At 41.6% G+C, this 27,787-nt stretch overlaps 1 protein-coding gene across 1 annotated transcript; it reads left to right on the plus strand.

The window, feature by feature from the left end:
- BATF3 (basic leucine zipper ATF-like transcription factor 3) lies at positions 1-26,373 on the plus strand. The gene is made up of 3 exons (XM_027871577.1): positions 1-118; positions 5,305-5,409; positions 25,894-26,373. Exons 1-3 carry the CDS (start codon positions 41-43, stop codon positions 26,077-26,079), a joined length of 369 nt encoding a protein of 122 aa, XP_027727378.1. The 5' UTR covers positions 1-40; the 3' UTR covers positions 26,080-26,373.
- The last annotated feature ends 1,414 nt before the right edge of the window (positions 26,374-27,787 follow it).

A 27,787-nucleotide genomic window follows, 5' to 3' on the forward strand; every position in this document is an offset into this window, starting at 1 on the left:
GCCCTGCCGGGGGCGGGTCGGGGGCAGCGGAGCTCCCGGCATGTCGCAAGGGCTCCCGGCCACCGGCAGCGTCCTGCAGAGGAGCGTCTCTGCCCGCGGGAACCAGCAACAGCCGCAGGTAGCCAGGGGAGATGGAGCCGGGGGCTAGCTGGGCAGGCGGGAGGGCGAGGCAAGAGGAGCGGAGAGCAAAAATGTCCGCGACCGCGGCATGTCTCCGGGCAGCAGTGCTCCGTGAGGGACTGGGCGGAGGTCGGGGAAGTTGCGGAGAGTGCCGGGGACAGGGTAAGAGGCACTGGCTTGGGGCAGCAAGCATGGGGTTGGCGGCGTAAAGCACACAGCAGTGCCGGGGCTGGAGCCCAGCCAACGAGAAGTTCTGGCGGCTTCCAGGATCAGGGGAGAGACCCACTGGCTATCCCTGCCACCTGAGCTGTCACTTTATCCTCGGAGCACGGGCACCCGAACCCCATGGTCTGGCTGGGGAGAGTCATGCCTTCGCACGTGGGAACTCATCTCTGGAAGCCGCGCTGCGGCCAGTCGTCAAGGCCCTCCCTTTCCCAGGGCTCAGTGGGTCACTGCTTTCCCATCTCCCAGCCACTTGCACCTACGGCTGTTGTCATAGTGGACTTCCAGGAGTGGTAGAGGAGGAATGGGGTGCTGGGAAGAGGGGTTCCGCCTCCACCCCTCCTCCTTCCTCTCCTGCCCTAGCTTCAGAGAGCACAGCTCTTAAGGAGAGGAGGGTTAGTCCTACCGCTGGGGGAAAGTGGAAGCACTCAGCAGATTGGAGAATGTTAGAGCTGCAAGCCACCTTAGAAATATAAGTCAACACCACTCACGACAAGTAAGAATAAGTGCTGTGACTTGCCGATAAAATCCCTGGAAGGATCTCAGCTAGAACCTTGATGCCTTGTTGCTTAGCCCAGTACTTCTTCATATCCACTATACCAACTCCAGCAGCAGGGTTCATGTGAAACACCAACCAACTAGGTCAGTTGTGTGATCCTGGGCAAGTCACTTAACCTCTGTCTGCCTCAGTTTCCTCATCTGCAAAACAGGGATAATAATAGCACCTACCTCCCAGGGTTGTTGTGAGGAGCAAATGAGATAGTATTTGTAAGTATTTTGCAAGCCTTAAATTGCTTTAAATGCTAGCTATTATTATTATTATTATCATTATTAGCTAACTCCCAAACTTTATTTCCCTTTGGTCCAGGCAGATCCCTATCTCTCCCCCCCCCCCCAAGTGTTTATCTGGCCACCTTCATGGAAAGTAGTGTTGTACAGTGAAAAGACCACTAGAGGGGCAGCTAGGTGGCGCAGTGGATAGAGCATCTGCCCTGAAGTCAGGACAACCTGAGTTCAAATGCGGCCTCAGACCAAACACTTGACACTTACTAGCTGTGTGACCCTGGGCAAGTCACTTAACCCCAATTGCCTAAAAAAAAAAAAGATCACTAGAAATCTGAGCTCAAATTCAGCCTCTAAATGAAATTAGTTACCAAGAGGGACACCTGTTTAAGTAGCAGGCATATCTTGAATCCAAGTCCCCAAATATCAGAGCAGCCCAGTCAGAATATGGAGTACCCTCAGCTCTGAGTAAGGAAATAGCATAATAGAGCCTGAGCTGGAAGGGATCTCTCATTTAATACCCTCATTTTACAGGTAAGAAAGCTGAGGCCCATTAAGTAACTTAATTTGTGTTAAGTATCTTTCCCACCAAAACAGGTAATAAGCATAGAGGGTTTGGGGTAGGATTCAAACCCAGGCCCTCTAACTCCCAAGCCAGTGCTATTTTCATATATCATGCTGGTCAATATAATTCAACTGACATTTATTAAACCCTCTGATCCAGCACTTACATGTTTAAATAAATGATTTTATTTTATGAGGCAACCTAGGGTTAAGTGACTTGCCCAGGGTCACACAGCTAGTAAGAGTCTGAGGACAGATTTGAACTCAGGTCCTCCTGACTTCAGGGTCAGCAATCTATCCACTGCACCACCTAGTCGCCCTTTAATAAGTAATTTTAGAGTGATGGTGATAACAATGAGCAAACTGGTATGATTGGGTGCGTAGCATAGTATAGACTTTTTTTTTTGTTCATACCATCAATTTCATTGGTTTAGAAAACTCCATGTGAGGAATTTCCTTCTACCAGTGCACATCTGAGACTTTTGTAGTCTTAGAGAGGGGTCTGGAGGGACCAAAAAGTTGGGTGACTTGTCCATGGCCACATAGTCAGAGGTGAGACTTGAACCCTGGCTCACGAAATCTGGAGTCAATACTTGGGTATCTGCAGCAATGTGGGGATAACATCTCAGTCTTGCTTCAGCCCTTTGCTAGCACAGAGTTATTTTCCTCTGGAGGTATGTTCACATGTTGGAATGGATCCAGTACTAAGCAATGAGTCAAGAAGTCCTGGATTTAAATCCCACTTAGTATCTGTGAGACCCCAAGTAAGACACTGAAGCTGTGTGCCCTAGAGAGCTCCCAGTAATTACGTACTAAGTTGTAGATCTTTGTTATAGGTAGTATAAGTTCACAACCCAGAAGGCTGGCCAAATCACTGAGCCTTCTGGTATTCTTATTGTAGGTGAATGTGTTGGATTCCGTGTCCTTTTTTCTTGTTAGGTTAGTAATTTCTTCAAGGCAGAGACCATAACTTCTCTTTCTTCAGTATCTTCTCATGAGTCCCAGCACAGCAAATGACCAGTCATTATTTCTCTAGGTTCTGTTTTTGACCCAAGGTTGTGAGATCTCTGTTTCAACTTGACTATTCAACATTTCACATTGATTGGCTTAAAGAGTTTGTTCTATGATAAGCTTTGAGGGATTTGACTGACTTATACTATTGTGTACCACCGAAGAGTTTCAAGATGTACCTGAAATTCAATTTGTGGTTTAGTCAGCCATCTTGTAATAAAAGGGCTGATTATTTAAGTTTTTAAGCAGCCATATCTTAGATTATAAACTTGAGGATTTTTGATGGATTTAATGGAATTTGACATGTCAATATAAGTTACAGGGAAGTGTGAGGTGTACAGAATGACTAATAAAACCCACATTTGTACATTTCACTATTTTCGAAAGCATTTGGGTATCATTTTGTGTGACACTGTGTTGGAGTCTATCCAAAAATAAACTATACAAAGTCCTTAACCTTCTGGGAGTTTAAAATCTAAGTCAAACACCACCACCACCAACAGATGTTCTATGCACATATCAATTCAATACAATTTAATTCAACAAGCATTTATTAATCACCATAGTATATAACAGGTCCTGTCTATATGCTGGGAAATATAGAGACAATATTAAAAACACTACCTGTCCTCAAGGAGCTTACATTCTACTTTCTTTTGAGGGGGAGGGATGAAGTTGTACAATATTTACAAAGATAAGGAAACACTAAATAATTTGAAGAGGGAAAGAATACTAACAACTATAGGGATTAAAGGTGGACTTCCTACAGTAGTTTGTACCTTAGTTGAGCTTTGAAAGAAGCTAAAGATTTTAAGCTTGAAGGAAGCCAGGAAGAAAATTGAATAGGGAGAGAGTTGTAGGCATAGAGACAGTCAATGAAGTGTCTTGTTCAAAGTAAAGCAAGGTGGCTGATGTCACTGTATCCCATATAAGGTGCAAGAACACTAGAAAGGTAGGAAAGGGCCAAGTTATGAAGGGCTTTAAAAGCCAAACAGAAGATTTTATATTTGATCCTAGAGATAATAGGAAGCCACTGGAGTTTATTGAAATGAAATGGGGATGGGGCAGGGGTGATTTGACAAGGTCAGATCTGCACTTTAGGAAGATCAATTTGACAACTTAGTAGAGGATAGAATAGATACCAAAGAACTGAAACAGGAAACATTTTCCAAAAAAGGGAGACAATAGTCTGTAAACTATAGGCCACTGATCTTGACATCAATTCCTGGGAAAATTCTAGAATGTGTCATTAAGGAGATGGTTAGCGATCATCTGGAAAAGGAGGCAAGGATTACAAAGAAGATGGTTTCATCAAGAACAGATCATGCCAGACTGTTCTATTTCTTTCTTTTTTTCCCTCCTCGGGTTACTAAACTGGTAGATAAGGGGAATGTTGCAGTTATAATTTACCTAGATTTCGTCAAAGCATTTGACAAAGTAGTTCGTTATTTTTATGGAAAAGATGTAGAGATATCATAGAACATTAAATAAACTGGACTCAGAGAGTAGTCATTAATAGCACAATGTCACCCCAGAAGGGCGTCTGCAAGGGAATCCCCCACTGGTCAGTGCTTGGCCCTATGTTGCTAAACACTTTTATCAATGGCTCAGATAAAGGCGTAGATGGTATGCATATCAAAGTTACTGATGACATAAAGTCAGGAGGGTTAGCCAACATGGTGGATGACAGGGTCAGATTCCCAAGCATTGGGTTGGATCTAATAAGTGAAATCCAGTAGGGATAAACATAAAGACTTACCTTTGAGTTCAAAAAATAATCTTTATAAGTACAAGATACAGGAGGCATAGTGATTTATCTGAAAAAGATCTGTGTGTTTTAGTGGACCTCAAGTCCCGTGTGAGTCAGCAGTAGGATGTGGTAGTCAAAAAACCCTGATGTGATCTTGGGTTGTTTTGAGAGGCCTAGGTTCCAGGAATAATGAGGTGCAATCCCATTGTGCCCTACCATGGGCAGACCAGATCTGGAGTATTTTGTTCAGTCTTGCCAAGTATAGTTTGGGAGGGACACTGATAAACGGGAAAGCTTCCAGAGGAAAGAAACTAAAATGGTGAAGGGCCGAGAGACCAAGGATGGCTTGAAGGGATAAGAGATGTTTAGCTTGGAGAAGAATAGTGTCAGAAGAATGTGATAGTTGTCTTCAAGTATTTCTTGGACTGTCATATGGAATAGACTTGTTCCTCCAGAGACTAGAACCAGGAACAATGAGTGTGAGCAGCAATGAGGCTGAAAAAAAATCCCTCAAAATTAGAGCTATTCAAAGAGTGGAATGGGGTGCCTTGGGAGATGGTGGGTTTACTCCTCAGTGGAAGTCTGTACACAGAGACTAGTTGACCATTTTGGGGGCATGGGTTGAACTAGAAGGCCATTGAGGTTGCATCCATTTCTATAATTCTGTAAGGACTTGTAAGCAGGGGAATGACATCGAAAGAATGCAATGAGAAGTATTTACATTTATTACAAACAAAGGGTGATGGATGGTTAGGCTTGTTGGAAGGGAGTAAATGAAGAACAACTCATGAGAAGGACAGGTTGGAAGACGTCATTACTACTCTCATAATTCATCTGTTATTTTTCGTCCCTAGAGCCCTGAGGATGATGACCGGAAGGTCCGGAGGAGAGAAAAAAACAGAGTTGCTGCTCAAAGGAGTCGAAAGAAGCAGACTCAAAAGGCTGATAAACTTCATGAGGTGAGTATGTGACTGTGGGCAGTGGAAGGTACATATAGAATACTCATCGTTTGGCCCTTAAGCAAGGTTTTGCCATCATCTTTGCAAAGGTCTTTATAAATAGGAGTTATTATTGCTATTATTATTATCAAAGACATATCTTATCCTGAATGTCAGTTGGTCAATAACCACAGACAATGAATATTCACTGTGTATGTGGTCATTAGGTTGTGTACCTAGTGTACAATAGCTAATATTTTTTCAAGGTACAAGTCCATTGGATATATAATCATAACGAACATTTTTATTCATCAAACTAAAGAAACTAAAATTTAACTAATCTCATATTAAAAAAACAATTAAACTTTACTTTAAAAATGTAAACAAAAAATGAAACATGAAATTCTAGTTTTTTATTTGTTTGTATTTTTGAGAGTGCCTGGGCACACTCAGCACACTCTGTACTCATACCTACCTATGCATGCCATCACTCAATCTACTGCACACAGTTCCTTCTTCTCTTCATCCAACCAAAAGTCATTCAGCAGCTACTATTCACATTATGAAAAGCAAAATGGTGTAATGGATAGAAGGCTGACTTTGAAGCCAGGAAGACCTGGATTCAAATCCTGCCTCTGATATATATTACCTTTAAGAACTGGGTAAGTCAGTGTCCAGTAGAGACTTTTTCTCATTGATATTTTCCCATACCATTGAAATTACAAGTCTGAACAACAACAAAAATGTCCAATTCATTGGGCTAGGTTCAGGGAGAGATACTTGGGGGGAAATAAGACATATTATTCCCTTTATGCAAGGAGTTTATAATCTAATGGAGGAGGTAAAGCATGTTCACTCACAAATGTAATACAAATGAAATCAGATGAAGCAGAGTTTACTCTCAGCTGAAAGGTTCAAGGAAGCCTTTATCATCATGTTGAAATGGTAGGGGAGGTAGAAAGAAAGGCATTCCACACATAAGGGATGGTGCTAGCAAAGGTGGGAAGGGTGGGAACATAGCATTGTAGCTCTAAAACTAGAAGGTACTTCAAAGGTCATTTGGTTTAGCTTCCTTATTTTACCACATGAAGAGACTAACACCCAGGTCACCATGGCAATATTCATGGGAAGCAGAATTGGAATCTGGTCCTTCCACTCTTGTGGTCCTTCTCAGTTGGGGGATGGCAACTATCTCTATTTTGTTTGGAGTATAGAATGTGTGAAGTTAAAATAGTGTGAGATAAGATAGGAAAGGTAAGTTGGAATAAGATTGTAGGGGACCTTTAATGCCACACCAATGCATTCATCCTAAGAATACACTGGCTTAAGTCCATAGTGTTTCTGGCCCAATATTTGCCTGTGTTATCTTGGCCAAAGGGCAGCTGTGTGGCACAGTGGATGGAGCACTGGACCTGGAGTCAGGAAGACTCCTCTTCCTGAGTTCAAATCCAGCCTCAGACACTGACTAGTTGTGTGACCCCGGGCAAGTCACTTAACCCTGTTGGCCTCAGTTTCCTCATCTGTAAAATGAGCTGGAGCAGGAAATGACTAAACAATTCCAGAATCTTTGCTAAGAAAATCACACACGAGGTCATGGACAGGCAGACAAGACTGAAACAACCTAACAACAACAACCACAAAGAATTTATGAGCACTGTTCTTTGACCTGGAGACCTGGAAATGTCTAAAAACAGTGGGACAGGATGAATTTATGCCTCCTGAGGAGAATGGGAGGATAACTGACTCTCCTCCAGAGCATGAATAGGGGAGAATGGTATTTTGTTCATCACTCTGTCCTTTTGTTCCCTGGGGCAAGTACGCTTTGGTGAGGGCAAACTTGATGAGGAATACAGGTAAAGTGTGAACTGAGTAAAACAAGGCAAGTCCGGAATCATGCATGAAGTAAAAAGGAAAATCAAACTCTAAGCAGGTTTTGTTTTGGGGAATTTGATGCTTGTAATTTCATCTAAAGGGAGCCTTCCAGTCTGAAAACCCTTTCCACCAATGTAGATTGACAAGTCATCCATGACTTAGAATCTTTAAGAAGTGACTGGGGTACCGAGAGCTTAAGTGACTTGCCCAGAGGGATACTGACAATATGTGTCAGTGGCAGGACTTGAACCCAGGTCTTCTCGACTCCAGAACCATCCCTCTATGCCATGTTGTCTATCATCAGAAATTTTATGAATATTCTAGTCATTTGCATGCATAAATCCTAAGAAGTAAACTGTCAACAAATATGTCTCTGCCTTGACTGCTTCTGTTTAAGAGTCTGCAATCTCTCTTCCTTTCTTAGTGTATTCAGATCCTTTCTTCCTTCATCAAGTCATCCTTAGTTCCTCCTAATTACTAACTACAGAGGCAGTTAGTTGGCTCAGGGGAGAGAGTGCCAGGCTTGGAGTCAGGCAAACCTGAGTTCAAATCTGGTCTCAGATACTTACTAGCTGGGTGACCCTGGGCAAGTCACTTAACTGCTGTCTGCCTCAGTTTCCCGACCTTTCAAATCGGGATAGTAATAGCACCTACCTCCCAGAGTTGTTGTGAGGATCGAATGAGATCATAATTGTGAAATTCTGGGCACATAGTAAGCATTATATGAATGTTAGCTATCATCATCTTCATTTTTATTATGATTAACACCAAATCCAATAATCTTTTTTTCAATCCATATTCTCCTTGACCTCTTTGCAGCATTTGATGAGGAAAACTAGCAACAGAAAGAGAAGGGAGATGCTCCCCTCTTGTTGTGCTTCTGTATTCTCTGCTAAGAATGATCTTTGAACTGGAAAGGGCGTAACAAAAATTGCTGTTAGAAAGCTGATATTCAAGCTAATTTGTCTATAGTCAGAGAGCACCTAGCTGTCCTTGGGGAGCTGAGATCACCAGGTCCTGATGAGCTGATTCCTAGAGTGTTGAAAGGACCAGTAAATGCAATAGCTGAGCTATGAAAGATTTCAGATAACAGGACCAAAGATCTAGAACTGAAGGGACATCTGGTCTAACCCCTGTATTTTACAAATAAGGAAACTGAGGCCTAATAAGGTTTGGTGACATGTCCAGGGTTGCACAGGTAGTATCAGAGATGAGACTGCATTTTAACCCAAATCCTCTGACTCCAGAGCCAGTGCTCTGTCTAAAAAAAACAGGACTAGAGAAAGGCAAATATTCTAGTTTGTTTGTTTTATTTTTTAAAGGGAGGAGAATGGAGGCTGCAAACTACAAGCTGGTGAGTTTAGCTTTGATTCCTAGCAAAATTTTGGAATGTTATTATTAAAGGGATGGTTAGTGGATATCTAAAAACAGAAGCAGTGATAACAAACAGCCCAGTCTGTCTTCTTTGAAAATAGATTCCTTTTTGGTCAGGATTAGACTTAGTAGACCAGGGAAATGTAAATTTGGTTCATCTAGAGTTTAGCCAAATATTTAACAGTCTCTCCTGGTATTCTGGTGGACAAGTTGGAAAGAAATGAGTTAGACAATAGTACAGTTAGGGAGATTATGAATTGGCAGAACATATAGAATGAAAGAGTAGTCACCAATGTTTCAATGGCAGCTTGGAAGTTATTTCTGGCCCTGTTCTGTTCAACATTCTTATCGATGACAGTAAGGGGCAGTGCTGTGGGGGGTGGGGTGGTGGAGAGTGGGTCTCGAGGCGAGGGTGATTTAGGTTCAAATCTTGTCTCTGACACAAATTGCCTTTCTGACCCTGGGTAAATCATTTAACCTCTTGGTGGTCTACGCCAGAGACGTCAAGTGGCTTACTAGGCTGCATGCAACCCTACAATAGTCCTGTGTGGCAGAACCAAATTAAAATATAATTGGGAAGTATTTAATAATATAAATAAAATACAATAGAACATATGTGGTTTTCTAAAGCCCACAAGGATCCTTAGGTACAGATTAATGGTTCCCAATTTCTATTTGGGTTTGAAACTACTGGTCTAGGCAATTCTCTAAGACTTTAATTATAGAGAAGGCACCAAACTGTCCTGGTAAAGGGAGTTTCCTAACTTGGGAGTTTTCTGATAAAATTAAATTTATTAGAGTGAAATGTAAACTCTTATGTTTTGGTTCAAAAAAATAACTTCCTAAGTCATAGAATGGGAGAAGTAGGTATGGTTAGAGAGCAGTTTGAAAAATATCTTGGGGTTTTTAGTGGACAGTAGACTTCTGATTCTGTCCATTTTAAGCCCTCTCTCCTTGAAACTTCCGAGGCTCCATTCTGTTGGGACATCTTCACGTAATTCTTCTTAAACTTAAAGGTATTTGAACTTTTCTTTCATCCCTTATATTAGATTGTAAGCTTTTTGAGGACAGAATCTAGTTCTATTATCAGAGAAATAGCGGGGCATGGTGGATAGAATGCTGGGCTGAGAGTCAGATAGGTTCAAATCCTGCCTATGACATGTGTTCAATATGCACAAATCTCTTAATCTCTCTGAATGTCAATATCTTCTTTAAAACATGATGATAAGCTGTACCTCACTGGGTTGTTGTGGGTAACAACTGAGCTAATGTATGGAAAAGGCTAGAGCACCATGTAAATAGCATTTATTTGGATATTTGAATCCCCATCACTTAGCCTAATGTCTTGCACATAGTAGGTGTTTAATACATGTTTGCAGAATTTAATAAAAAAAAATCTTTGTATCCACTCAACCTTATGGGATGGTTTTCGGAAACCATCTAGATATGAAGATTTTGTGTTAGCCCAAAATGGTTGTCAAGGCCAAGGCTAGAAAGGATCTGTTGGAATTTCCATCTCAAGAAGTCTCTATTTCATTATCATCGTGGGGACGAACTAGGGGACAGCTTAGTGCCCTTTCTCGTAAAGTCTATGAAGTAACTCAACAAGGGTAGCCCAAAGATTTGACTTGGAGGTGATATTATTTTAAAGACTCTTGGATAGGTGAGTTTTCTGCCCTCTGCCCTCAAACTACCCTCTTCAAGCACAAACACCTGCTAAGTAGTGCCTGAAATTCCTTTAACCAGGGTACAATGCCATTCTCATTCCACAATGGTAGGGGTAGAGAAGGAGACAGAAAAGGACATTGAGTACATCCCAAGGCAAACTTCACTTCACCCTGGTTCCTGGGGCTGTTTTTTTTTCTTGGTTTTTTTTTTTTTAAGCATAAAATTTACCATGACCTTCTGTGGGGTAGAAACTTCCAGAGCAGAGCTTTCAGGGTTTCTCCAGAATTATGTTAGGGGAAGCTCTTTCCCAGCCTTTGTGTAGTTTTGTAAATTTCCACAGAAGGATTTGGTGAAGCCCCTTTCTTTCTTCCTCACTTCTGCCTCTATTACATTTACCAAACAGGCTTCTCAACTTCATGTTACTGAAATACTACAGCTAACAGGAATTATGAGCAATCAGCAAACATGTAGTGACTATTACGTACCAGCCATTCTGAAAAGACAAGAAAAAATAGCCCCAGTCCTCAAGGTTTCATGTGGAAGGTAGTGTTGAAGCTCAAAGGACCCACCCCCATCTCTACTCATAACACTGGCCTTCAGAGGAGCTAAACCACTCAAATAGACATATAGGACCCTCCCTCAAGAGGCTGCCAGTGGAAGGCAGCTACATAGACTCCCACAAAGAAACATGAAAAGACATTGAAAATTAGTATGTAGTGAACATTTTAGAAAAGATTAACTTTACAAGATTACACGCAAGTGCTTCTGTGGAACAATGAGAAGAGAGTGTTGTTTAGCTGGGGCCAGGATGGAAAAAGTTATGCCTTATCTGTTTCTCTGTCTCTGCCTCTCTCTTACTGTGTGCATGTATGTACTTACCCACACAGCTAGTAAGTGTCTTGAACTCAGGCCTTCCTCACTCCAGTCCAGCACTTTATCCACTGATCTGCTTTACAAATATTATCTCACAACAACCTTGTAAGGTACGTGCCATTAATTATCCCCATTATACAGTTGAGGAAACTGAGGCAGCAGATATTAAGTGACTTTCCTAGGGTCACATAGCTAGTAAGTGTCTGAGGTTGGATTTGAATTCAAGTTTTCCTGATTCCTGGTCCAGCACTCTGCCCACTGCGCCACCTACCCGCCTTAAGATTTGTTTTATCTTGCTCGTGACTTTTAGTATATTTGGATTTGATAAGTGGATGAGTCAGGAACTTAAAACTTCTTTGTAATGCAGGCAGAATGCCAGTGTTCCATAGTCACACTATCAGAAACTTATTCTATCTGTAGCCTGCATGACTGACCTGTTGAAATTCAGCCCTTTCAGCTGAAGTGTGGAAGTGTGCTCTTATTTCTTTCCAGTGGAGATGGAAGAATGGGGGATGCCAACTCTTCACTATTGACCACCTTTGGAAAGCGTGGTCCTCAGAAGGCAAAAATCATGAGTTCCCATCCTTATAGAGGAAGCACAGTGAGGTGGAAAGAGTGGGCTTGGAGTTACTTTCCTCATCTGCAAACTGGGCAAAGTCATAGTATTTGTTTCACAAACTTGTGGGGAGTCTCAAGGGAGATAATGTTTGTAAAGAGTTTTCTTTCCACACCTTAGAGTGCTATATAAATACTACTTATTGTTATTCATTTGGCCCAACTATCTCCTTCAGTTGGATGCCAGTGGTCAAAGGAGGGTTTGAATGACTCAGAGAAAATGCATCCTTACTACTAGAGAAACAGCCAGCCAAACAGATAATTATATTTGCCCCAGTGACAGCGAATTTATTGGCAGCATGAGTAGTAGAAAGGCATCAAACATGGGGCCCCTGACATTCCTGAGTGTGAGGAAACAAAAAACATCAGGAAATATTTAACAAAATAAATAAAAATACAATAGAACATAGATAATGTTAAAATGTGTGTTTGTAAGTCAGTATGTAGCCAGTGGGGATCCTTAGGTAGGGTTTACTGTCCCCTATTTCTATTTAAGTTTGACACCACTGGTGTTATGTATCAAGCATTAAATGTAGAGCTGGGAAGACCTGAATTCAAAACAGGGCTCAAATAGGGGGACGACTTCTCAGGCTCCTTCTGATTTTAAATTTAAGATCCTATCAGAAACATCATTAGTGCTTGTGCAAAGAACGACATCTCCCCCTACACACACACACACACACATACACACACACACACACATATACACACACACCCCACTCCCAGTTTCTTCCTGGGTGGACTGAACATGGGACCAGTCCCATGGTTCTGTTGGTTCTGCTTAGATGCCTAGCTCATTAAGAAGTGGACATGAAAGGAGGAATGATCATTTCAATGGCAGCACATATTTCAGTTGTTACAATTTTATCGTAGCAAGTTTTCAGATTCAAATAATTTCACAGTGAATTGGTGCAACAGACTTGTTCAGATGGAAAACCACTTGAGTTCGCAAGAGCTATCCAGCTCATATCCCAGAGAAAGTAAGAAGCAGCCAGTTAGTTCATAGTGTGAGCTGGCATTAAGCCTGGGGCTCTGCTAGCACCTGGGAAGAAATTTGAGGGGCTCAGAAAGCAGCATCTAATGATTTTCTTCCTAAATAAATAACCATTGCAGATTTGTTTTCCCTGCCATTAAATTGAATAAATATTTTTAAAGCGCTTACTATGTGCTAGTACTAGGGATACAAAAAGTCAGTAAGCACTTATTAAGCACTTACTGTATGCCAGGCACAGTACTAAGCCTGGGGATACCAAGAAAGGTGTGTAGATACACTTCCTTCCTAGTGTACTCTCAGGTTTACTCCATCTAAACACTAGCTATGTGCGGCTCCTCCCTCCCCCCGCTGTCCTGCAAACCCCTCCATGTCTCCACTGTGAGGCCAGATGGATGGATTACTGATGAGTCTTAGCTTGGTAGTACCGGCAGTCCCGGTCATGTCGCTCACTTCCTTCCCAGCTCACTCTCCCATCTGTTCCACCTGCACATGGGCTGCCTTGACCTTATTTTACCAACCTTTTCCCCCTCTCTCTTTCCACCTCCCCCCTTTTTAAAATAATTAAGAAACTTTTAAACTTAAATACAAAATGAGTCACCTCCCCTTGATTGGCTGTCTTTTCCCATCAGAATGTGAGTTCTTCGAGAGTAGGAACCTCTCGGGTTTTTGGTTTTCTTTTGTATCCTCAGTGCTTAGCTCAGTATCTTGTACGTAATAAGCACTTAATAAATGCTCTTTCTTTTAAAAAGCATTGTTCTTGCAATCAAGCATTAGAGTAGGTGACTTGTTAATATCTAAGTACAAAGAAGATATAGACAGAACAGGTGAAGGTAATCTGAAATGGGAATGAATGAATTGGGAATAGGGGTGGGGTAGGAGAGGGAAGGCAGGAGAGAGTTCCTGCGGAAAGTTGGATTTGATCTGATTTTTGAAGAAAGCCAGAAAAGCTAACAGGCAGAGGTGAGGAAGCAGTCTTCCAGGCATGGGGGAAGACTCCCATGCATTTCCATCCAGTGCAAAGGCATGGAGAAACCAGATGGAGAAAGCAGATGGAGTGTTGGCTTAGAGGAACAGCAAGGAGGACAGTGTAGCTACATCACAGAGTGCATAGAGGGGAAGAAGATATAAGAAGACTGGACAGGTAGGATGGGACCAGGTTAGGAAGAGCCATAATTGCCAAATAAGAATTTCTATTTGGTCCTGGGCTCCAATAAAATCATAGCTCTGGGCCCAGACCCCTCCAGAACCACCCCCCCCATACCAAGTGAGGGGGATAGGGAGAAGTGGACACTGCTATTGGGGGAATCAGGAAAAACCTCTGATAGGGGTGGCCCCTGAGTTGAACCTTGGAGGGAGCTCGGGGCTCCCAGATATGCAAGTGATAAGAGAGAGCATTTCAGACATGGGGGACAGCCTATGTTAAAGCCCAGAGAAGGGGCACAGAATGATATTACAGGGAATAGCATATAGGCCATTTGGGCTGGACAGTATTATACATAAGGGGCAGTAACATGGAATCAGGTTGAAAAGACAGTCTGGAGCCAGATTTTTTGTGAATTTTATATAAATACATATTTTATCTTAGAAACAACAGGGAACCCCTGAAGCTTCTTGAATAGAAGAGAGGCAGGATCAGACCTCAGTTTGGCAGCTGTGTGGAGGATGGATTGGAGGGGAGAGAGGTCATGTGAAAGGAGACCAATTAGGACACTATGGCAGTGGCCTAGGTGAGGGGGCGAAGAAGCACCTGGACTAGGGCAGCGTCAAGAGGGGAGAGAGAAGGGGATTATTAGAGAGGTGTTGTGAGGTTAGAATTGGTAAGAATAGGCTAATTGCCCCTTTGATTAGCCCCTCTCTAACCCTAGTTTTCAATCTTTCCTCATCCACTAACTCCTTCCCTAGTGACAAGCATACTTTGTTGTTGTTCTGTCATGTCTGACTCTTTGTGATCCCATTGACCATACTGTTCACGGGATTTTCTTGGCAAAGATACTGGAGTAGTTTGCCATTTCCTTCTCATTTTATAGATGAGGAAACTGAGGCCAATAGGGTTAAGTGACTTGCCCAAGGTCACATAGCTAGTATGTGTCTGAGGCCAAATTTGAACTCAAATCTTCCTGACTCAAGGCCCAGTATTATATCCACTGTGCCACCTAGCTGCCCAACAAGCATACTTAGATATTCTCTATTCTTTAAAAAAAAATTCTTCACTTCGTCCTACTATCCCCTCAAGCTATTATCCTTTAGTCCTCCTCTCTTTCACAGTCAAGCTCCTAGAAAAAAAATTGTCTCCATTTGTTATCTCTGAATCAAAGATGCCTTTTGGGATGCAAACCTGGATGCCTAAAACTCTAGTAACACCACTGTGGCACACTAATGAACATTGACTCCAGAGCCAGAGAACTTGGGTTCAAATCCCACATCTGATACTGTCTCTGCAGCCATGGACAAGTCACTTACCTCTCTGGGCCTCAGTTTCCTCTTCTGTAAAATGAGGCACCTGGACTAGATGGCCTCTGAGACCCCTGGCAGGTATATATTTCCTCTCTACAGGAAGAGTGGTGGGTTTATCAAGGAAAATCATGAGTTCTATTTTGGACATGTTGAGTTTGAGATGCCATTGGATCCTCAGGTGGAAATGTCCAACATATGGTTGTATGTGTGTGGTTAGAACTCCAGAGAGAGAAGAGGACTGGATATGTAGATATGGGAGCCACTTGCTAACCATAGAGATGGTAGTTGAACCCTCAGAAATTTATGAAGTCACTGAGAGAGAGAGTATGGGAAAGGAGGGAAAAGAGTCCAGAACAGAGCCCTCGTAGACATGGATAGTGATCCTCTAAAGGATTGGAGAACAATAACAGAGCAACATCACAAAAACTGAAGGAAGAGTGAATATCCAGAAGGGGTGGTCAGCAGTGTCAATCATTACATAAAGGAGAAGTTTAAGCAGTGAGAAAAGGCCATTGGATTTATCAATGAAGAGATCATTGAATGATCAATGAAGAGCAGTTTGCCTATCGAAGTGAGGTGGGAAACCAGATTGAAAGGGGTTCAGAGTGAGAGGGGAAAAAGTTGAGTCAACAAATGGAAACAGCCTTTAGGAACTTGACTGTGAAAGAAAGGAGAACCAGAGGATGATAGCTTGAGGGGGATGGTAGAATTAAGTGAAGGGTTTTTAGGGATGGTGAAGATCAGAGCCAGTGGATAAGGAAAGATTGGAAATTGAGGCATATGGGAGATGAAGTAACTAGAGAGCACAATGGAGATTGTGTTGGACTTGGAGTCAGGAAGATCTGAGTCTAATTCCTGCCTCAGACATTTAGCTACATGACCCTGATCAAGTCACTTAACTTCTCTGAGTCTCAGTTTCCTTATCTATAAAATGTGGACAATAAAAGCAACCACTTCACAGGATTGTTTTGATCATCAAATGGGATAAAATATGTGAAGAACTTTGCAAAATTAAAACAATTCTGAGATACCTCCTCATACCCATCAGATTTACAAAATCGATTTAAAAAAAAGGAAAATGACAAATGCTAGATTGGCTATGGGAAACGGGTACTTTAATGCACTATTGATGGAGCTATGGTCCAGCCATTGTGGAAAGCAATTTGGAATTATGTCCCCAAAGCTCTTCAGCTGTGCTTACCCTTTGACTTGCTAGTAGATTTGTACCCTAGAGAGATCAAAGAAGGAAGAAAAGGACCCATATGTACAAAAATATTTGGAGTAGCTCTTTTTCTGCTGGCAAAGAATTGGAAACTGAGGGGGTGCCCATCAATTGAGGAATGAAAAAGTTAAGGTGTATGAAGGTGATGGAATAATTTTGTACTATAAGAAATGATGGAGGGGATGGTTTTAGAAAAACTTGGGAAGACATATGAATTGATACAAAGTGAAATGGACAGAACCAGGAGAACAATTTATACGATAATAACAATTTTGTAAAGCCATTCAAAAGATTTAAGAACTCTGATTAACGCAATGACCCATCACAATTTCAAAGAACTCATGTTGAAACATGCTACCCACCTCCTGATAGAGCTAGTGGACTCAGAGTGCAGACTGAAACATTTTTTTCCTTTTCTTTCTTTTTGGACATGACAAATGTGAGGATTTATTTTGCTTGACTATGCATGTTTGTAATGTGTTTTTGTTTTTCTTGTCTTCCCAAACTGTGGGAAGGAGAATTTGGGAGGAGGATAATTCAGAATTAAAAATAAAATTGAATTAAAAAAAAAGAACTTTGCAAACCTTAAAGTGATACATAAATGCCAGTTATCATCATCACCATCATTATTATAAGAATCAAAGACCCAAACAAGACAAGAGAGAATGAGATCAAGGGCAAAGTAGAGGGTTTGGCATTAGCAAGAAGAGCCATCTTTCCATCAAAGACTGCAGCAAAGGAAAAGAGAATATGGAATTTCATGTGGAGAAAATTTGACATACAGAATGAGGGCATGATAACTCTGCTGTCTGCAGTAATTACCTAACATAAGGGAAGTGACCACTACCCTTTCAATGCGCCAACATCCCTTAGAACAGCCCCTAATGCTTATATTTGCCTATGGGCTGTAGCTACCTGAATCTGTACTCATGGAATGAGAATCCAAGTGGCCGCTTCGGATCTCAAAGACTCCCTAAGGGTTCTAGCTTGAACATGGTTGGCCTACCAAAGGATTTTAAGAGCCTAAAAAGTCTGAAAAGGAAGACAGAATGTAGAGTAGTTGTTTAAGGTACTTCTGATCTTCACTCATTTCATGTATTCACTTGGCATAGAAACTCATCATGGTACCTTATTAAGCTTGAAGGTGGCCCATGGCACAGTTTTTTAGCATTGAAATAGGACAGTCAGTCAGTCAATAACCATTTATCAAGTGCCTACTATATGCCAGGCACCCGGGGATATAAAAAAGAGTAAAAGACAATTTCTGCTTGCTCATAGTCCCTGGTGGCGAGACAACTTGCAAACAACCAAACAAGACATAGACAAAATAAATTGGAGATAATCAATACAGGGAAGGAAATAACATTAGGGGATTGGGAAAAGCTTCTTGTAGAAGATGGGATTTTAGTTGGGTCTTGGCTTGATAGAGTCACCGAAATAAGCTCAGAGTCTTGGGGATTGGAGGAGTGTCACCATGCCCTCCCTGGAATTCTGCTGCCCCTTTGCCTGAGGGTCAAGTGCCTCTGGGAGAGAAGCTCAGCTGCCTGGCAGTGATTATATATAAGTGTATATGCCTTTGAAACAATGGCAGAAGCACTCCATCAGCATAGCGAATGACCTAATGGAAAGAAAACTGAACTCAAGAGTCAGGGGGTTGGGGTCCTAGTCTCGGCTTTGTCATGAACTCTTTGTGGGAAATTGAGACAGTTCCTTCACTACTGGGGGTCTTCTGAGTTAAGTGACTGCCTCAAGGTCACACAGCCAGTGTCACCTCTCCGTGGCAGGAGGATTACCTCCACTGTAAAATGAGGAAGATGGATTGTAGGGTCATAGATTTAGAGCTGGAAGCGGGACTTGGAGGTCATTCAATCCAACCCTCTTATTTTACAGGTAAAGAATATAAGGCCCAAAGAGATTAAGTGAGATTAAGTGACTTGGTTTAGAAGTCTGATGATTTTTTTAGAGGAGAATTCTATTCAATTATGGCTAGATCACCTAGCCTCTGAAGTACCTTCTAACTTTGATTTTCTGTGACTGGATAATTTTTCTAAAGTCCAATCCAGCTATGCTGTTTTCCAAGTCTAATTACAGTGATCTTGGTCTTTCTCTTGTTCTTCTTTCCCTTTCGCCCTCAGCCTCTTCACACTAATTGTCTGGCTCATCTCCCATTCAGCCAGCCCCGATGACACTGTAATAGCTTAAAACTGAACTCAGACTTTCGGGATATCGTGTACGCCAGTGAATCTGTGAGCTCACTGATGGGTAGGTTCTCTCCAACATTTCAAACTGCGCCCTGTTCATGCCTGCTCATCATGGGACACTCTGGTTCATATCCTCCCCTACGTCCACCATAGGGAGTCCACCCAGTCTTCTAGAGACTTCCCTTGATCTCTCCTGATATTAAATGGGAAGCGGGGGAACAGGTTGCCTACCCGTCACCCCTCCCTCTTGCCACATGACAAGCCCGTCTTCCCTTTCTATCATATATATCCTTGATGACATTTTTAAATTCCTTTTATTCTTCTTGGAAGGTTTAGAAAAGGCTTGCAAAGTGCATCCCTTGTAGACACCCTTCCAGGTGGCTGATACTACAGTCTTGCTCACCCCATATCCAGTCCATTCACTAAATCTTGTCATTTCTTCCTTCCCAACACAACTCATGTGTGCTCCCTTCCCTCAGCTCACACAGCCCCAACCTGAGTTCAGGCCCTCATCACTTTGGGGCTGACCGATTAGGAAATGTAAGTCTTAGAAAGGGTGACTTGCCCAGTGTCACAGAGTTAATAACAATGCAGGTTTCCTCACTCCCAAGTCCATCCTTCTTTCCATTATGCCATGTATCTTTTACTTAGTCCTGGATGACCTGATGTGCCCTCCTTTCTTCACCCCCCACACCCAGCATAGGGTCTGAGGAATAGAATACCAGACTCAGAGAGTAATTTTGGTGTCTTTGGTCTCATTCTTTTTGCAAAGATTCCTAGCAAACAGAAAACTGAAGTAGGATAGCGGATTCAAACCCTGCTGTGGCAAACAGCTTAGAGAATCAGTGGGATTGAATGGCATTAAATCTGATAACCTTTTTTTTTTTTTAACAAGAGAACTAATGTGTTTTGCCTGTATCCAGGTAATTTCTTCTAAATATGAAAGTATCCCTGGTGGTGGTTGGTTTTTCCCCCCTTTCGATATTCTCTAACCTTCAGCCCTTCTTTCCCCCTTCAAGCCCCTCTTGACATTCCTGTGGTTTTCAAACAAGTTGGGCCCCCTACTAGCAGGTCACCCGGCAAAGAGAATACCACTTCTTGTTTACTTTTTTAATTTCCTCTTTCTTGCTTTTAGCTCAGACAAAGGCCCCTCCAGAGGCTGGGGAGCCAAAGCTAGACCTCCAAGAGAAAGCAATCCCTAAGGAAAGCCTAGCTGTGTGGCCCCTTCTTTGCCTTCGCTGACAAAGGGATGAGTCAGCCGGCTAGGATGGGAGACCACTGAGTGGCAACTAGTGTTTGGTCTGTCACCAGCAGCTGAACTCATCTCAATTCACTTCAGTGAGCATTGATTACCCACCTATTACGGGCAAGGCATTAGGTAAGGCCCTGCCTACAAAATGACACACTTCCTGCCCCAGTCCTCAAGCAGCTTACTTTCTACTAGGGGAGATATGATAGGAATGCAAATTCGCACAGGATAAAGTGTACTGTGATTGAAGCAGAGGAGAGATTGAATCAAAGTGATGTAAGCAAAGGGGAAGTCATTTTTGGTCCTGGGAGATGAAGGCATTGTGAGCCTGAGGACGAAAAGACTTTTTGCAAGGTATTCCAGGCACCGAGTGGCCCGCATGAATAAACACACAGAGGCAGGAAACACCATGTCAAGTCCAGGGAACTTCTAGTAATTCATTTCAGCTGGAACACAGTGTTTGGTTCATCAGGGAAGGAACTCCATGAATTGGCCAGAAGGGGCAAGGCTTGCTTGAGAGATGGCGGGTGCCCTCTCTGTGAAGGTCTTCAAGCAGAAGCTTTAGGAACACTTTTTGGTATATTAGAGGTTCCTTTAGGTATGGGTTAGATCAGATGGCTACCTAGGCCTCTTATAATTCTCAAATTCTGTGATTTTATAATGCCATTGATGGTAATATGAAATCTCTGCAAAGGTAGGCAAGGGACCTTAAATGCCAAACTGAGGATTTTGTAATCTGTCCTACAGGCAGTAAGGAGCTATGGAAGTCACTGAATGTTTCCAAGCCTCAATTTTATCATCTTTAAAATGGGCATGATAATACTTACTCTACTTATCTCACAGAGCTGTTGTGAGGAAAACACCTTGTAATACTTTAGACTTAATTCAATATTTCAGGGGATCTTTGATCTCAGTCATGTGGGCACTTCGACTTCTCATCCCGTGCAATTCTTGGTCATTATCTTGAATAATTCTTCTTCTTAAATCTAGACCTGGAAGTCTTCTTCTAGACAAGGATTTCTTAACCAATTTTTTTTTTTTTGGTATCATGGACCCTTTTTGCAGTCTGGCAAAGCGTATGGACCCACTATCAGAAAATTTCCTTTTAACTTTTATTGAGGTGTTTTATTTTTATGTTGCTTACATTTACAGATCATTCCTACTTTGTGAGCGGTCTCTTGTAACTAAGTAAAGCAGTTAAGTAAAACTAATAATGCAGTGATCTCATTTGACAGCGTGTGTAACATTTTGTATCTGAAACCCCTCCTCATCTCTATTAAAAAAAAAAAACTAACAGAAATCTATTTTCTCTCCCTTCTACTCCCTTACCCCATAAAAAAGCAAATTTCGTGTAACAGATGTACATAGTCATGCAAAACAAATTCCCTCAGTGACTATGAACAAAAATATATACTCATTCTGTGTTCTAAATTCATCACCTCTCTGTCATGGAAAGCCTGTTTCATCATCAGTCTTTTGGAGCCATGGATGTCATTGTATTGATAATAATTTTGATAGCTCTCAAAGTTGTTTGTTTTTACACGGTTGTTACGGTGAAAAATGAAATAAGAAGAAACAGGAGAATTGTGTTTTTAAATACATAAAATCAAATGCCTGGCATTGCAAAGGAAGCCGGTTATATTGAAATACAGTTAACAATTTTTTTTTTTAAGTCCATAGACCCTAGGTTAAGATCCCTTGGTCTGGCCCTTTTAAACACTTTGTAGGAACCAGTACATTTCTCAGTTCCTGCCCTGGGGTGGCGATGACTTTTATTTTCAATTTTATTATCAAGGGATAATAAGATTTAAAATTGCAAGGTACCTTACCGACCATCTTCTAAACCAACCCCCTTATTTCTGAAATAAGAAACTAAAACCTAGAGAGGCTGTGATTTTCCCAAGGTCACACAGGTAATAAGTAGCAGAGATGAGATTTGAAAGCAGGCCCTCTATCTCTAAATCCAGCCTTCTTTCTACCAGTACAGGCCTGCACAACGTGCAGCCTGCCAGAGGATTTTGGGAGGCCCTCAAAGTGGCTCAACGGCCACGGGTTGTGCAAGCCTGTACTACTGTCTTAGCTCTAGGGCTAGAAAAAACTCGATAGGCCACTTAGTCCAATTTTCTCATTTATTTTTATTTTCCTGAGGGCATAATCTCTCACAAGGACACATACCATCAAGGAAAAGAGTGGGCACAGAAGAGGGAATACCAGTGCAAGTATGCCAGTGTGGATCCCCTTTTAAGCCTCTGACACTGAGTAGTTACTGATATTTTCTGGTGACGTCACTGAGCTGTTCCCAGAGGTATTGCTCCTTATTGGTATTAGGAAGTGTGCAGCTTTCCAGGGTATATAGTCTCTCCCAGTGTGTGGGCATCGCATTGCTCCCTGTTGGTATCACAAGGCTTCTGCCTGATAGAGTGCCGTTGTTTCCAAGGTCAATTCTTGTTGTTGTCACTTATTGCTTGATTGATAAGATATTGTCAGTCAAGGACTTCTCTCTTCTGCCGGCTTCTGGCTTTGGATGGAGTCTTCAGCTTCTTCCCCATAAGATGCAGAATAGACTAAGACCAATTATCTCAATTAAAGATGGAGAAACTGAGGCCCCCAAATGTTAAATGAGTTGCATGATGTCACGGAGGTTGTATCAGAGGCATGATTTGAATCCAGACCTTTTGACCAGAACTGTACCATCCTGTCTTCCCACTTTTCTTTTTAATGTCTGTATTATTAGTACTCTTGCAGCCTCTTCCCCTTCCTTATCTGCCAGTCTTCTGCCTCTGCTGCCCTCCTGTGCTCCTGTCCACCTTCCTGCCCTTCCATCCTGTCCTTCATGGCCCATGGAGGGGCTTATCCCATTGGTTTATGATAGTCTGACCTTGGAGCCAGATAATATGGGTTAATCAACCCCCAGGCGCTTATTGGGAGGCTAATGGGGGACAAAAGGAGATGAGTAGTATATGAAGGTATTTGGCTGGTCCTTTGTGGTCTCGCATCAGAAATACAGAGAGATAGATGATGATGCTGAGTTCTGAGGAAAAGTTTACTAAGCTTAGATTGTCTCATTGTTTTCAGCAGAGTAAAAGGCAAGTTCGCCTGTTATAAATGTGGGTGGAGGAGGTTCTGTTGCAGGGAGAGGAAAGAAGAAAAGCTCAGTAACAGGCGCTGTGGGAAATAAGGTAAGGAGACAATAAGAGAAGAGCTGAATTGTCAAGCAAGCAGCAGGGGCCCGGTGGAGGTTACATTCACACATTGGTGGATGACAAGGACATGCTTTTTGAATGTTCAGATGGCACAAAACCGAGAGTATAGCGGGTGGATGGATGACACATCTGAGATTCAAAAAAAACATGGACAGAGTGGAATGATGCACCCAAACCAGCCTCCCAACTCTTGCCTCTAAATCAGTTGAAAAAGGAGTGGCATTTGAGGTCTTACTTCTGCTAACTCACTCATTCTTTAACCTACTGCAACCTCAAGTCCCTCTTTACCACTTGACTGAAACTATTCTCTGATAGGTCATCAATGATCTTCTGATTGACCAACCCAATAGCCTTTACTTAGCTCCCATTCTCCTTAATTTCTGCAGTATTTATTCCCACTGACCACCTCTTCCGTCACGTAAGGTGCCTTCTCATTCCTTGGATCCCAGGACACCACACTCTCCTTGTTCTTTCCTCCTGAATCCCATATCCACATTTCCAACAGCCTACTAAGTGTAACTAATTAGATATCTTGCTGGCACTTCAAACTTGATATGTTCAACTCTGAATTTGTTATAATTTCCCCCATACTCTTTCCTCTTTCTAACTTCATTATTTTTGGTGGTAGAACTACTTGTCCTCCAGTAATACATGCTTGAAACTTCAGTTACCTTTCATTTTTCCCTCTCCCTCATTGCCCAAACTTCCAAGTTCTGTCAATTCTACCTCCAAAATATCTCTTGAATCTGTTTCCTTCATTCTATTTCTACTGGCATCTTCCTCACTGAGGCACCCATTTCCACCCACCTTGACTATTAAAATAGCTTCCTACCTACCTATCTCCCTGTTTCCAATATCTCCTCTCCACAGTCTCTCCTTTGCATCCATCTTCCTGATGAATAGATTGGATCATATCACTCTAGTACTCAGAATTCTTCAGTAGCTCCCTATTGTCTATTGGATAAAGTTTGGTCCTGTTAGCCCAATACTGAAGACCCTACACGATCTCCCAGTATCCTAACTTTCCAGCCTCATCATATCATATTTCTCCCAACTATATATGGCAGGAGTTGTGTGTGTGCTCTGTATTCTAGCCAAAATACCTTATGATGCATCCTACATACTTAGGATCTTGTCTTGTTCTCTCCTATCTTTCTATGCCTAAAATGCCCTTCTCTCCATCTCTACCCATTGAATTCCTACCGAGCCTTCAAAGAGATCCAGATGAAAAATCACTTAAAAAAGCTTCCCCAACATCGGAAATTATCTTCCCTTCTTTCCTTGGACCTGACATAGTACTTTGTATCTTTTCTATCTACTCGTTCTATTTTATACTATAATTATTTGTGCATATTTCTCATCCCCACCTTAGATTATAAACTTCATTATGGGAGGAACTCTTTAAGAATATATATATATGTATATATAATATATATGTGCATACATACATATATATCCATATCCATATCTTTAGCACAGCATTTAATAACTTGAATTTGATTGAATTAGTCGAATGCACAAATACAAAATTAGCTTGTATTCATTGTATATAAATTTGGTATATACCTATGTGTGCATATGTCAATCTTTTCTGATTATAAACCATTCTCCTCCCCATATACATTTAGACAGTAAATGCTTGCTGATTAATGATAGAATAGGAGACAGTGGGTTTAACAGTAGTTCACATGAAAAAACCTATCGGTTTTTAGCTGGCTGAAAACTCAATAAAATTTGACAGTGTGATGATATGCTTGCCAAAAAATCCAATTCTGTCTTAGGCTATGTTACTAAAAATGTAGTGTTTAGAACAAAGGAAGTGAGAGTCCTGCTGAATTGCACACAGGTCAAACCAGTTTTGAAGTATTGCTTTCTATTCTAGGTGCCACCCTTTCTAAGGGACTTTGGCAAACTCAAGCATACCCAGAAGAAGGTGGTAAAGGTATAACATGAGATAATAGTTGAAGGACAGGGTATGTTTCATCTGGAAAAGGGAAGATTAAGAGAGAGAAGACAAATTGCTTTCAAATATTTGAAGGGATTATTTCTTTTGGTTTCTAAAGACAGAACTGAGTCCAATCAGTGGAAGATAGAGGGAGAAAGATTTTAACAGAATACCTAACTACTATTACTTAAAGCTATTTCCCAATGTTTGTGAAGTAATGAGTTCTCCATCACTGGAAGTACTCAAGCAAAGACCAGATGACCACCGTTCCAGGGTATTAGAGAGGATTCTTGCATTACATTGGAGATTGGACTAGATGACCTCTAGACTCTTTTTGAATTCAAAGATTTTACATTTCTATTATAGAGTATTGTTGTTGTTTTTTAGTAATGTATGACTCTTTGTGATCCCATTTAGGGTTTTCTTGGCAAAGATACTAGAGTGGTTTGCCATTTCCTTCTCTAACTCATTTTACAGATGAGGAACTGAGGTAAACAGGGTTGAGTGACTTGCCCAGGAACACACAGCTCATTAGTATCTGAGGCTGGATTTGAACTCAGGAAGATGAGTCATCCTGATTCCAAGCCCAGTGCTCTATCCAATGCACTCCCTAGCTGCCCATCTATTATAGAGTACTATGGATTAAATAGGCAAATGCTAAGGGGATGCCTGTTGCTTGAGTAATCACAGTTTGGAGGCCTGCATGGTTAGTTGGGACAGTTTTATGGAGGAGGTTAGTTTTGAAATGGAGAGAGAATCATTGATGGCCTTAGAAGTGATTTTGTCACCCAAAATGGGGACCAAGATTCACCCCAACTCCTTTCCCTTCCTCCAGGAATATGAGTGTTTGGAGCAAGAAAATACCTCCCTTCGGAGAGAGATTGGGAAGCTGACAGAAGAGCTGAAGCATTTGAGTGATGTGCTGAAGGACCACGAGAAGATATGTCCCCTGCTTCACTGCTCTATGAACTTTGTGCCTATGGCTCGGCCTGATCCCATCACCAACTGCCTGCCCAGATGAGGCCCAAGGACTGTCCTTGCCACAGGGTGAGGGAGGAGGCCTGGCTGTTTTCAACTAGGATGAGAGGCTTTCCAATTTATGCCTTCGTGTACAAGGCTCTGTGACCAGAACTCTACCCACGAGGTGCTGGTGAAACCCTGACCTGTCTGCTAAAGCTCTGAACACTTAAGTGACCAAGTCTTTAGTTCTACTTTTTGTCTACTTTGGCATTTAGTAGCTTTCAGCTATCACTCAAATAGTAGATGACTTTTCCTCATTCTCTTTAGAATTTGGTTAATAAAAAATGACTTTTTATCTTTTCATCTCATTTCTCTAGGCTTCTAGCCCCACAGCAAATGTGACTTATTTGGGTTTGGATTTTTTTTTTCTTGCTCGATAAAGCCCATTAGCCTTAAATTAACTTCTTGTTTCTTGGCCAGTTTGATTTCATTTTTGATGTTTTAGTTTGATAATTATTATCATCATTCCCACAGAATTTCATCTATTTAGAGCTAAATGAAACCTTAGGAAATCATCTTGTCCATCTCTCTCCTTTTATAAAAAAGATTTTTGAAAACAATTATGAATGTAACAAACATCAACAAATACAAGGGTTTCCATTTTCAAAAAACAGAAAAAGATTATGGATGAAGCCACAAAGAATATCTATTAGGTACAGATTATTTTATAAAAGTATATATTAAATTTAATATTATGGTACCAATATTGCCTTGATTGTCTGTGTCCCCCATTGAATTTCCTTCTTCTCTCTTCTGTGTATTATCACCAGTGAGTCTCTCTGTCTCTCTCTCTGTCTCTGTCTCTGTCTCTCTCTCTCTCCTGTACCTTCTTTACAGATAAAGAAACTGAGGCCTACACTGCATACCCAAGATTGGCCTGTCCTTTTTGGTCACAAGGTGGGCGACCCAAGAAATTGTAAATGACTCAGAACTAACCCATACCAATTCATGGAGAGACAATTGAAGCTTATGTCCCACTGACATGAGTTTCATCTTTGAATACAGAGAATGGTACAATCAAGGAATGATACTTCGGTGGAGAAGAGAGGGTGTTTAGTAGTATTTCCCTTCCTATTTGTCTTTCCCCTGTGAAGGGAGCAACCAAAATAGGTCCTCAGGATGTGCAGAGGTGGCATTTAGCAGCTTATATGCTTGTTGTTTGTGTGGGATGAGGAAAAATTGTTTAACAATGGAAAGAAAAATTATCCAAATAAGTTTCTAGGGCACAGGAAGTATGTAGCTGAAGCACTGTGGGTAACTCAGGCAATTTTCACATTCACAGATGCTCTGGGTAGTCTGGGAAGGCAGTTAGGATGGGGCAATATATATGTTATGTTTATGTGTCCCCACAGCTTTGGTTGGGTGAGGGCACCTGCCCTAGAATTTTGGGGGAGAGGGTAAAGAGGGAGGACCAGTTCATCAAAAGAGTATCTGTGATATTATGGTCCTTTAGATTTTATTTTGAATTCTATGAACTATGTATCTGTGAAAGTAATTGGAGACTCCTTCCTATCCTTGTAGGGATGTATTTGAGAAACCCAGATGCTTTTAGCTGTACTGGGATAAGGATCTATGACCAGAACTCTTTATCCATGAAGTGCTGGTGAAACCCTGACCAGTTTCCTAATTCTCTGAACACTTAAGTACATCAAGTCTTTAGTCCTACTTTTTGTCCCTTTTGACATTTAATAGTATTCAGCTATCACTCA

This window comes from Vombatus ursinus, unplaced genomic scaffold (genome assembly GCF_900497805.2).
Source record: "Vombatus ursinus unplaced genomic scaffold, bare-nosed wombat genome assembly UNPS02014798.1, whole genome shotgun sequence".
In the NCBI taxonomy this organism is placed as follows: domain Eukaryota; kingdom Metazoa; phylum Chordata; class Mammalia; order Diprotodontia; family Vombatidae; genus Vombatus; species Vombatus ursinus.